The sequence below is a fragment of the Bubalus bubalis genome, chromosome 2 (genome assembly GCF_019923935.1).
Source record: "Bubalus bubalis isolate 160015118507 breed Murrah chromosome 2, NDDB_SH_1, whole genome shotgun sequence".
Lineage (NCBI taxonomy): Eukaryota > Metazoa > Chordata > Mammalia > Artiodactyla > Bovidae > Bubalus > Bubalus bubalis.
In genome coordinates this window covers 23,998,606-24,010,698 of record NC_059158.1, presented here as the reverse complement: position 1 = coordinate 24,010,698, position 12,093 = coordinate 23,998,606, and the positions used below count along the sequence as shown (strand labels likewise).

The 12,093-nt window shown below is 40.5% G+C and overlaps 2 protein-coding genes across 9 annotated transcripts in view; one reads left to right on the top strand and one right to left on the bottom strand.

The window, feature by feature from the left end:
• Nucleotides 1-12,093, top strand: part of LOC102410916 (BOLA class I histocompatibility antigen, alpha chain BL3-7) — a 42,932-nt gene that overhangs the window by 18,057 nt on the left and 12,782 nt on the right. For 5 of the 8 annotated variants that reach the window (XM_044938299.2, XM_044938298.2, XM_044938301.2 and 2 more), the window contains exon 2: nucleotides 10,188-10,484. In XM_044938299.2, the coding sequence (XP_044794234.1) occupies nucleotides 10,188-10,484 (297 nt within the window). The other 3 variants (XM_044938303.2, XM_044938300.2, XM_044938304.2) reach the window with 3 other exon arrangements.
• Nucleotides 5,738-6,370, bottom strand: LOC102411469 (mitochondrial import receptor subunit TOM20 homolog). Its single transcript, XM_044938314.2, has one exon. The coding sequence runs from the start codon at nucleotides 6,368-6,370 to the stop codon at nucleotides 5,933-5,935; it is 438 nt and encodes a 145-aa protein (XP_044794249.2). The 3' UTR covers nucleotides 5,738-5,932.

The window sequence follows — 12,093 nt, the reverse complement described above, 5'->3', positions numbered from 1 at the left end:
GCAAATTACAGTCTCCTCTGCCAAGTGTTAAAAACACCATTGATCCCCTTAGAAGGTGACTTCTTTTTTAAAATAAATATTTATTTTTATTTATTTATTTGTACTGGTTCTTCATTGCAGCATGTGGGATCTTGTTAATAGTTGTGGCATGTGGGATCCAGTTCCCTGACCAGGGATTGAACCCAGGCCCCCTGCATTGGGAATGTGGAGTCTTCACCACTGAACCAGCAGGGAAGTCCCAGAAAGTAACTTCTTGCAGCTCCACTCACTGGGAGAAGGAACCCCAGGTTCATTATTCAGGCTACCCACGAGTGCTCAGTGTTATTTTCAGACAGTTCTGCTTCTTGTAATACAAAGATAATATTAACTCACTAGAGTGAGTTAATGAAGTTAGGATAGTGGGTTATAAACCCCTTTTTAAGGGATATGTTTTCCTAGACTCTTGAAACCTAACTTTGAAGACAGAGTTGTTAAAGGCACCAAATAATTAGAGAAAAAAGTTTCAAAGAAAATGTTAGTATCTTAACTTAGAATTTTGTGACTTCAAAGGGGAGGAGACAGGAAGCTGTAGGTAAGCCGTAGTAGGAGTGAAGGCTGATTTCTAACCAAATAAATGTCAAGAGGGAAAAACGCAAAAGAGAGAAAATTAGTAAGTTAGGAGACAAAGCAATCAAAATCAATAAGCACGTCTCTTTGTATCTTGGTTTAACACCTCAGTTGTTAAGGAAAAAATAATAATATAACTAGAAAAGTGTGAACACGCCCTAGATGTTTGATGATGGTAAGAATTATTATTTTTAGAAATATTATAATTATGAAATTTATGAAGTTATTTTTAGTGATATAGTAAAAATATTACAGGTGAAATGATATATTTATAATTTTGTTTAAAATATTCTGCACCTACTGGGGGGAACTAGGTGGGAGTATAAACGATGCAGGGCTGATTGCAACTATATGACATGGGAAAGGCAAACTACAGAGACAAGAAAACCTAGTGGCAGCTGGTGGGGTGGGTAGGGAGATAAACGGGCAGAACACAGAGGATTTTCAGGGCAATGAAAATACTTTGTATGCTGTAATAATAATGAACATATGTCATGTGCGTGCGTACTCAGTTGCTCAGTCATGTCTGACTCTTTACAACCCCATGGACTAACCTGCCAGGTTCCTCTGTCCATGGAATTATCCAGGCAAGAATACTGGGGTGGGTTGCCATTTTCTACTCCAGGAGATCTTCCGGACCCAGTGATCGAACCCCTGTCTCCTGTGTTTCCTGCATTGGCAGGTGGATTCTTTACCATGTGCCACCTGGGAAGACATATATGTCATTATACATTTGTTCAAAGCATAGTATGTACAACATCAAGAGTGAATACTAAGGAAAACTGTGGACTTTGTAGCTATGATGTGTCAATGTGGGTTCATCCTTGGTAAAAAATGTACCATTCTGGTGAGTGGTGTTGATAATTGGGGGAGACGATGTAAGTGTGGAAAACCTCCATACCTTCCTCTCAATCTTGTTGAAAACCTAAAACTTTTCTAAGACAATGAAGTCTTTAAATACATATATATAAAGCAAAAACCAAAACCTGTTCAGTAGAAGGACTTAATGGCAGAATTGAGCTGGCAGAAGAAAGAATTTGAAGATAGTTCAAAGAGTTTATGCAGTATGAAGAACTGGAAGAAATAAGGATAAAAAATGTACGAACAGAGACTCAGATACTGTCAGACACCATCAGTATACCAACATAGGCATAATAGTCTCAGAAAAGGAGGAAAGGAAAAAAAAAAGAGCAGAAAAAAAATAATAAAGGCTTAAAACTTCCCAAATTTGATGAGAAATATTAATCTGTACACCCAAGAGACATACCATACTCCGTGTAAGATAAACACAAGGAGATCCACACGAAGACACATTAAGGTCAAAAGATTACGAACAAAAGACAAAGAAAAATTTGAAAGCAATAAGGGAAAACATGCATATTAAACATATACATACCTACGCCCAATAAGAATAACAGCTAACTTCTCATCAGAAAAAACAGAGGCCAGAAAGCATTGATATATTCAAAGTGAAAAGCTAAAAACAGAAACCACCAAATAACCTGGTAACCAAGAATCCTATATCTAGCAGAACTATGATTTGAAACTGAAGACAAAGACATTCCCAGATAAAGACCCTGAGAGAATTTATTGGTATTAATAGCAGATCTGTGGGGAGGAAGGTGGGAGGGGGGTTCAGGATGGGAGGGACATATGTATACCTGTGGCCAATTCATGTTGGTGTATGGCAAAAACCATCACAATATTGTAATTATCCTCCAATTACATTAATTCAAGAAATGGAGCTGTCTTAACAAGAAATATTAAAGTCAGGTTCTTTAGACTGAAAAGAAATGGCACCAGATTATCCAATCCACATGAAAAAAAGCACCAGGAAAGGTAAGATGAAGGTAATTATGAAAAATAAATGTATTTTTATCTTATCTGACTTAAATTACATAAGACAATGAATTTATTGTATTGAGCTTATAACACCTACAGATATATATTCATGTGAATAATTGGACAAAGGATGGGGGAGGGAATGGAACTCTTGGAGTAAGGAAATGACAAAAGTGCTAATTTGAATCCACAAGAAGAAAGAGGACTGGAAATGCTAAATACAAAGTTTAAAATGAAAGTCTCAAGTGTGTTTTTTTTCTTTTCTCAACTTCTTTAAAAGAAATTGATATAAATCAGTATTTATGACACTATATTGTCAGCTTTATAATATATACATAGATGTAATATATATGATAACACAAAGGAGAGGAGACAAAACTTTATCAGAGCAAGTTTTCTGTGCTTACTGGAATTAAATTAGTATTTTTCCAAAGTATATCATGATATGTTAAGGTGAGGATTATAATTTCTAAAGAAATCACTATAATTCAAAATTACACTGAGATTGAACAAAATAATTTATATGGGTCATAGCAAATACTTAATAAAAGGCAGTAAGGGAAGGAATAGAGAAAAAGATGTGAAACACACTGAAAAAACGAAAAATGGTAAACATATCCACTCATAATAAATGTGAATGGATTAAACGTAGTTTTCTATGGTACATAATAAGTGATTAAAACCTAGCACCCCAAATCAACACACATTTGTTATCTCATAATTTCTGTGGCTCAGGACTTCAAGCATACCTTAACTGGAGTCTCTGCAAGCCTTTTTTTTTTTTTTTTTTCAATTAAGATGTCAGTTGTGTTCTTATCTGGAGGACTGACTGTAAGATCCACCTCCACACTCACTAAGGACATCAGTAGAATTCAGTTCCCTGTGGTTATATCATAAGACTGAGGGACTTGACTGGTTGTTGACTGGAGGCTGCCTCAGCTCCTATCGGCCACCCCTCAGTTCCTTATCACATGGGGCTCTCAACATGGCTACTTCCTCAAAGACAGCACAGCAGGATATCTTAAGAAAGTCTACTAGCAAAACAGACTCTGGTCATGTGATAATAGGCATGACATCCTATCACTTGCCATATTCTCTAAAAAAACAAATTTTTTTTTTTTTTATTTGGCTGCCTGTGGTCTTAGTTGTGGCATGTGGGATCCAGCTCTCTGACCAGGAGTGGAACCCAGACCCCCTGCATTGGGAGCTCTGAGTCTTCGCCACTGGACCATGAGAGAAGTCCCTGCTACATTCTCTTGGTTAGAAACAATTCAAAGGTCCCAGAGACAGTCTCAAGGTGGGGGATGATAAAAGGTCATAACTATTAGAAGAAGATCGTTGGGGGTCATCTTAGAGTCTGTCTGCCACAGGGGGAACTTCCTTAACCTGATAAAAGAGCATTTATGAAAAACCTATAACTAATATCGTGTTGTTCACTCACTCAATTGTGTCCAGCTCTGGGACACCATGGACTGAAGCACGACAGACTTCTAACATTTTTATTTTTTGGCTGTGCTTTCACTGCTGGGTTTGATCCCTGGTTGGGGAACTAAGATCCTGCAAGCCTTCCTGTGCTGCCAAAAGAAAAGCCTGTTGGAGAAAGCCTACGTTTCTGTGAACAGACTTGGTAGAAACCAGGGCTTTGAGAACTCTGCCAGTGAGAGTTCAGAAGAAAATGAGGAACATCTTATTGGAAAATAGAAAAGGGGGAAATCTTTGTTAAGTATTGATAGTAGTGGAAAGCTTAGCTAAATTATCTCCTGGAGAATTTGTAAGAAATGAAACTGGTTATATAGCTAAGGAGATTTCTGAGCACAGTTGGTGCTGCTTGTTCCTGTTTATGTTACAGGAACATGAGAGGAAAGAGATAAAGAGGAACCAGGGTTGGCTTATTTTAAAAATTCTCTCCAGATGACAAAAAGCCAGGAGGAGATAGAAAGGCGATGTACTTTGTTTTTTCATCTTTCTCTTGGCTCCACGTCCTTGCCTCAACCCTAATGTGGGGGTTTGAACCTTCTCCCCTTAAACTGCCAAGCCATGGAAAAGAGCTTACTCTGAGGCAACTCTGACTCAGTGGTGGTCTCTTTTCCTCCAGAGCAGGGGAAGGAACCGCCCCTTCCAAATTCCTCTTAGTAGTTTCTGGCTTAAACAGTAATCCTGCTGGATTTATTTTAATTGAACATTTTATTTTCCCTCCAGTGTTTCAGATGAAATTAACCTATAACATATTCATTAAACATGGAGGAATGATGATTTGATATATGTTTGTCCTGATAACAGGACTGCCAGTGTGACTAATGGGACATTTTATTTTTTTATTTTATTTTATTTTAAGTACCAAGGATCTTTATTCTTAGGTCTGATATTTAATCTGTGGCTGCAGATAATATGTCACTATTTAGAGAATAAAAGGTCCCATTATCTTCATTCAAGTCTTCAGCCACAAAGTTACACCTTATTCTCATACAAGATAAGGGTTGGTAGGGGATTAAGGAGGTACACTGAGGATAAAAGCAAAAGGGAACAAACACTTTTACAAGCATATTGTCCCAGTTACCGTGAAGGTTACGGTTCAGGTTAATTTACAAAAGTAGTGACAGAACCATGATTTCAGTGAAAATCAACACGTTATACCTTTTAAAAAACCAGAAATACTAAGTCAGGCAAGCATGCGAAATTCAGAGTATAAAAAAACGCAAGGGCTGGCTACCCAAACAGGTATTTCCGTCAGAAAGAGGGATTTGAAAATGCTGCACAGAACCAAAGGAATTAGAAGCTGAATTAGCACACTCATTTCCTCAGTTTATATATGAGGCAAGTGGGCAGACATTAACGTAAAGCTTACTCAGCCAGATTAAGAAGGTATAGACATCCAATTCCTGGTGCTATCCGCAACTACATGTATCTAAAATACAAGGAGGTAAATATCCAGAATACATCAAACCCATTGATTTAAAGAAAACATTTCAAGGGAGGGGGTGAAGTTGTTATTATAGCATAGCAGCACATTACACATATTTAAGAGATTAAATGGAAAGAAATAATCTCTTAATGCTCAGTTGTGATCAACACAAGTTTCCAGCCAACTTTCTGATGTAGAGCAAAACAAGTATATTCTTCAGTTTTCTTCTACATTTTTTGGGGCCTATCTTTCAAAACTAAGCACCGGGTATTTTTAATGTAAGTGATGGGATGTTATATGTACATTCTAATCACACATTTTAAGAATAAACAAAATGCATATTTCAGTAATTCGTAGTGTATTTATAAAATGAAAAGCTATCAAAATACACTTTTCACTGGGAAAAATAAATAAAACAGACAAATGGATCTACACAAAGTAAAAATTAACTTTGGTAGACTTCACTGTGGAGGACAGTCCATAACAAGCTTATCTGCCCTTACTCCCCCAGAGCCGATCATCTTCTGAGTTAAGATTTTAAAAATATGTTTTAATTGAGATCATTATGTTGACATTTGTTTCTCATTCCACATAATCTTCAGCCAAGCTCTGAGCACTTACAATTCTCTGACTAATTGTTGGAAGCTTAGTCAGAAGCATCTGGAACACTGGTGGTGGAAAAGTTTGTTGCCACACTTGCAGCACCTGCTGTGGCTGTCCACACACAGCAACCGCATTTATCAGATGGTCCACACCCTTCTCATATTCACCTTGAGCTAGTAATTCTTCACCAAGCTGTATTTCTTCTAGAAAGAATTTCTGAACGGCTTCAGCATCTTTAAGGTCAGGTAACTTGGAAAGCCCAGCTCTCTCCTTGGCAAGCTTCTGTTTCTTTCTTCGTTCTCGCAGCCTGTTCTTGAAGTTGGGGTCACTTCGTCTCTTGCGGTCGAAGTAAATGCAGTAACCGATGAAAAGGGCCCCGGAAACGCCGGCGGCGATGGCGCTGTTTCGGCCCACCATCTTCTCTCCACCGAGGAGCCGGGTCGGCTGCGGCGGGGCCCGCAAAGAAGCCGTTGACCGCGAAGCCTCGGATCCGAGTGCGCGGCTCAGTCCCGACGCCCGCCGCCCGCCGCCCGCCGCCCGCCGCGAGGGACCTAATGGGGCATTTTAAATGAGTGGCAGTTCACACCATAAATCGCCCCAAGTGAGAACCTTATTTTTGTGTCTTTATTGTCGATTTCCTCCCTAAACACGTAATTGTTTTTTTCCTTGCCCCGCGGTCCTCAGCAGGGAAGGCGCCTAGTCCAAACCACTGGACCGCCAGGGAATGCCTTAATGCTCCTTGTTTTTCTTTTTTTTTTGACATGGCTATCAATTCAGTTTTAATTATTTGTTTATCACGTTCCCCCACTTAACATATATATGGCTACATTTTTCCAAGCTGCTGCTGCTGCTGCTAAGTCGCTTCAGTCCTGCTAGTCACTCTTAACTTCTCCCTAGTTTTCCAAATACAGATTAACCTTATTTGCATTTGGATGAGGAAGAAACCAAGGCTCCGAAGCGGAGAGGCCCGGCTAGGATCTGAAGTCCAAGCTGGTGGGTTCCATCTAGACCTGTCCTGGGCTACTGGCTGACTTGCTGTGGCATTGGCTATGCGGGATGCCATATGCTGGGGCTTTCGTTTTCTCCAAATTCAGCTTCAGTTCCGCACATGTGTTCCTGACCAGTTTATCGCTGAGTGACTGGTGCTCTGTAGTAGTTTCCGCCTCCCACCGCGACTATTTCTTGCGCTCTCAAGCGGTTTCAGTTCCCGTAAGGCGCAACCCCTAATGCGGTCCAGAGCTCGAGTGAAGCCTGTGGTCTCCGAGCTGTGTGCCACAGCCGTGCCCGGAAGTCTTGGGGCCAATCGGAACAGCCAAGGCGATGCTGTGGGGCCCTGTCCTCTTGCATTTCTTCCTAGCATACCTGCCAGAGACACAAACCCGTGAGTTGGGAGCGAGGGGTGGCGGGCTGGGAGAGTGGAAGAAGCTGAAACCGGCCGAGAGTGGAATTTTTCAGATCACTGGAAGCTTAGTGGTGACTTTCCAAAATCTTGGTGCAGGCCGTCACTGGCTTATTTGTGCGGGCTCTGTCAATAAGGGCAGCTAGTGTAAACAAGAGGAGAAAAATGGCAACCTACTCCAGTATTCTTGCCTGGAGAATCCCGTGGGTGGAGGAGCCTGGTGGGCTGCCCTCTTTGGGGTCGCAGAGTCGAACACGACTGAAGCGACTTAGCAGCAGCAGCAGCAGCGTAAACAAGAAAGAAGTTGGCAGATCTCTGAACCAGGTCAGAAGTCATAATTCTGTAGTCTTGCTCAGAATAGATGTTCCTGGTTTCCCACTCCAGTATTCTTGCCTGGAGAATCCCCCAGGATTTTGGCAGGCTACAGTCTATCTGCGGTCGCAGAGAGTCGGACACAACTGAGCGACTGAACTAAACTGAACTGAACAGTCTATGCGGTCGTTCAGGAGGGAGCGACTAACACTTGCGCTTTTACTTTTGAAGTCTTTGCAAGGGCAAAGGCACAGCCAGAAGCAAAAATTTGGGATGGATGGTATTCAAGGTTTTAGATCATCTTTCTTTACAATTTAGAGTGTGTTTATTTATTTACAAAGTATGTGCATATTCCATTATAGCTGTACATTATGTTGAGTATACGAATTTACAGAAACAAATCCAAAAAGATGAGATAAAATATTTTAAATAACTTTAAAAAAATTGATCACAAGCTTGATTAATGACAGAACTGAAAGAAAATAACGTAGCACACACATTCATCTTTTATTCATATGGCGAAAGGGCTTCACTGAAGTGTTTGTTTAAATATGGCTCATCCAGGAAAACCCCATAGGGACAGTATGCAAAACTCTCACCACCCACTAAGCTACAATTTTTGCATTTTCCTACATGCAGGTTATTTGCAAAACCATTGTTTCCAGCCACAGGTCTCCTAGCACAGTTTCTCAGCAGCTATTATTGTGCTCCAGACTCTAGAAGTGTACCAAGAAAGCCAGAAGGAAAGCCAGACTCATGACTTAATTACTGGGTAAAATGTTTCCAGACCAACAAGTAACAACTCATGGAAAATGAAACAAATTCTTGACATATCTGAAACATATCTGGCAGGGTGAATTTTTTTAAGTCTTACCTATTTATGAGCAAGAGAGGAGGAGAAATGGGTTCTTTTTTTTTGAGAAATGGGTTCTAAATAAAGCTTTGCTACTAAGCTTCAGTTTTCTCACCTCTAACATGGAATTTAAGCAGCTACTTCATACAGTCATTAAAATAATTAAATAACGGCAGATCACAGAGGAAATGCTCCAGCACAATGATAATTTTTAGGAAACAGTTTCTGTGTAGGCGTTCAGTGGTGTGAGTGCTTTAATAGGACTATGGTGTAAACATTTCCATATTTATACATTTCCTATCTGCCTGAATGGAAAGTCATCCAGCTATGGCTGCTTGGCTGAGCCTTAGAATAAAGGGGAGTTTGTGCTCAGTGTCTTCCTTTTGCTCTTGTTTTTGTTGTTTTCCCTCTCCACAATCACTCCCTGGAGTTCAGTGTCTCCGAACATCTAACCACAGCCTTGCTCCCTGCATAGCCCCTGTTAGGTGCAGGGTCACAGTAGGGATCAGCAGAGAGCAGACAGGGACTGCTGGCTTGCGTGTCCACTGGGTCCTCAGGAACGACCTCTGAACTCAGTAGGTGCTTCTCAATGGAGTCTAGATCTGAGTGGGGTCAGAGTCAGTTCACAGTGAGAGGGACTTTATTCATCAGAGGAGGAGCCCATGTCAAGGGGTAGAAGTGCAGAGGTTCTTCTGAAAAAAGAACAATGCTGTTAAAAACAGAAACGCTATGAATAATTTACAGAAGAATGAATTCAACTGGCAGATAAACATGGAATTATGTTCAATATAACTTCATAAATTAATGTATAAACTAAAATGTATGTATTTTAACTGCCATTTATAGCAGTGTGACTAGACCTAGAAAATATTATATTTAGTGAAATGTCAGACAAAAATACTATTTGAGATTACTTATATTTGGAATTGAAAAATAATACAAATGAATGTACCTATAAAACAGAAACAGACTCACAGACATAGAAATCAAATTTGAGATTACAAAGAGGAGAGAACAGAGGAGGGACAAATTAGGGATACGGGATTAGTAGATACAAACTAAGTAAAGTAGATAAGCAACAAGGATTTGTTGTACAGCACAGGAAATTATATGCATGATCTTTAATCTGTTATGGAATATAATTTTTCAGAATACTGAATCACTATGCTGTACACCTGAAACCAACACAATGTTGTAAAGCAACTGTACTTCAGTTTTTAAAAATTTGCACTTCGCTCTCATCCCCCCCACCCTGGGGCCATGGAAAAACTGTCTTCCATGAATCTGGTTCCAAAAAGGTTCTGGACTACTGCCCTAGCTGGTAATGTGGGTAGTCCTTATCTGATCATTTGAAGGCCTTAAGGGGAAGACAGGTCTGAGGAAGAGTGAATTCTACTTTCAGACTGCCTTTGGACATAAGCTGCAATATCGTGTCTTCCTTAGGTATCCAACATGCAGCTCTGCCTTGCAGATTTGGGCTTGCCAGCTAATTCCTTAAAGTAAATCAATCTTACCCTGTATATATTCACTTATGCAGAGGAGTATAATTGTCTTTTCATTGTTTTATGTTGTGGGCCATGTCTCCTATTAGACACACGCTCATTCCCTAGATCCTCACACGGTAAATTCTGGAGCTCGCTCTGACCCACTGTCGCTTGTTCTCACCTCAGGATCACACTCTCTGCAGTATTTCTACTCAGTTGTGTCTGAACCGGGTCCAGGAGTCTCTTCATTTATGGCTTTTGGCTTCGTGGACAACCAGCCCTTCATTCGCTATGATAGTGAAGAGATGAAGGCAAAGTCTTGTGTTCATTGGTTGAGGGAGGAGCCAAGTTACTTTGATGATGAGACCAAGATCTTCACAAGTCGGATGAAGATTTTCAACTTAAATCTGAGGAATGTGCAGCAATATTACAACCAAACCAAGGAGGATGGTCTGAACAGAGCGCTGGCACTAAAGCAAACAAGTAGGTGCCTCAGAGAAGCAGAGGGAAGTGGTGCTTGTCACTTCGTACCAATCCCCAGGGGTGAAAGGCTCTTGACAAGTGTTCCCATAGGGTCAGGCTGGGGCAGAAGAACATGTACAAGTTATCACTTGAGAATGAAAGCTGAGCTGGTCTGATCACAATGGTGTAGGGTCTGTGTGACAAGAATTAATAATTAATAGATTAATTAAGCAGTTTTATTGGGTCATGGATATATGCTGAACATCTTTTGAGTGCTAGAAATGGGGACCCAGAAAAGTATAAACTGATGTTTGTCTTCAAAGAGCTTATAATTCATATGGGCAGGTACTCACACTTCTGTGAAAAGTTTATTGACCTTTCACTGCATACCCAGAGATGTCAAAAACAGGAACCTCCTTGAATGCCATAGTTTACTGAGATTCATAGATGAGATACCCCAGTGGTCAGAGTTTCATGAATGAGGCAGAACTTTATATAGAACCTGGTGGATATGTATTACTTAGGTCTATGAAGAACATAAAAGATGTTCCAAGCAGTAGGAAATTAGGGTGGAGCAAGTCATGGGGTAGGATTTGTCTTAGCTCAAGGGATGGACTGAAATTTAATCATTTCTAGTTAATGGCTCTTGAGAGTTTAGGTCTGTTGAAACAAGTTTGTAAAGGGCCTTGAAGCCCAATCAAGGCATAAGCCAGTGAGAAGTATAATTCAAGCTGAATACTGAGGCTGCTCAGCTTTTACCAGTTGATCCTTCTAGGAACATGAATTCAACAAAGGTTTATCCGATGGTTACTTTACAGGCACTGATGTAGACTCTGCCTTTCAAGGGCTCACAGTATAAGAAGAGAGTGATGGTACACAATAAAGTTAGAGTATGCAAGTTTGTTAGACTAGGAACTTGAGCTGGGAATCTGTGGAAACCTAGAAGCGTGTGTGCTGAACCCAGGCTGCAGTGATCTCAGATTTATTCATATTTGACTTTGAAATTCATTTGAGAAATTTTTCAGCAGTTTGGACTTGTTGATGCTATTTGCTTTCTCTAGTGTCTCGTGTTGTTGTCCTTTAGTCGCTAAGTGGTTGCAAAAGAGCTGGACACAGCCTAGTGACTAAACAGCAAGTGACCTGACTTAGCGATTAAACAACAACAGTATGAATATTAGTCTGCTTGGCCTACCATGACAAAATACCACAGACTGCATGATTTAAGCACCAGAAATTTATCTTCTGACTGTTCTAGAGACTGGAAGGTCCAAGGGCAAGATTCAGCAGGGTTCTCTGTGGTGAGGGCTCACTTCCTGGCTTGCAGTCAGCCACATTCTCGCTTTCCTTGGTGTGTGCCCATGGAGTGAGGGAGAGAGCTCCTTAACCCCTCTTGTCCCTGTTGGATTAGGGCGCCACTCTCATGACTTCATTTAAACTTAATTACTTCCTAGTATCTCCGAATATAGTTACATCAAGGGTTAGGGGTTCAACATAGTGAATATTGGAGGGATAAAATTTGGTCCATAGCTGTCAAGGAAAACTACTCAGTACATTGTCCCCTCCTGTGTTAATGCTGTGAAGTGTGGTCCTGTTCTCAGGAACTTGAGCTTAGACTCTGAGGCTGTTAGCC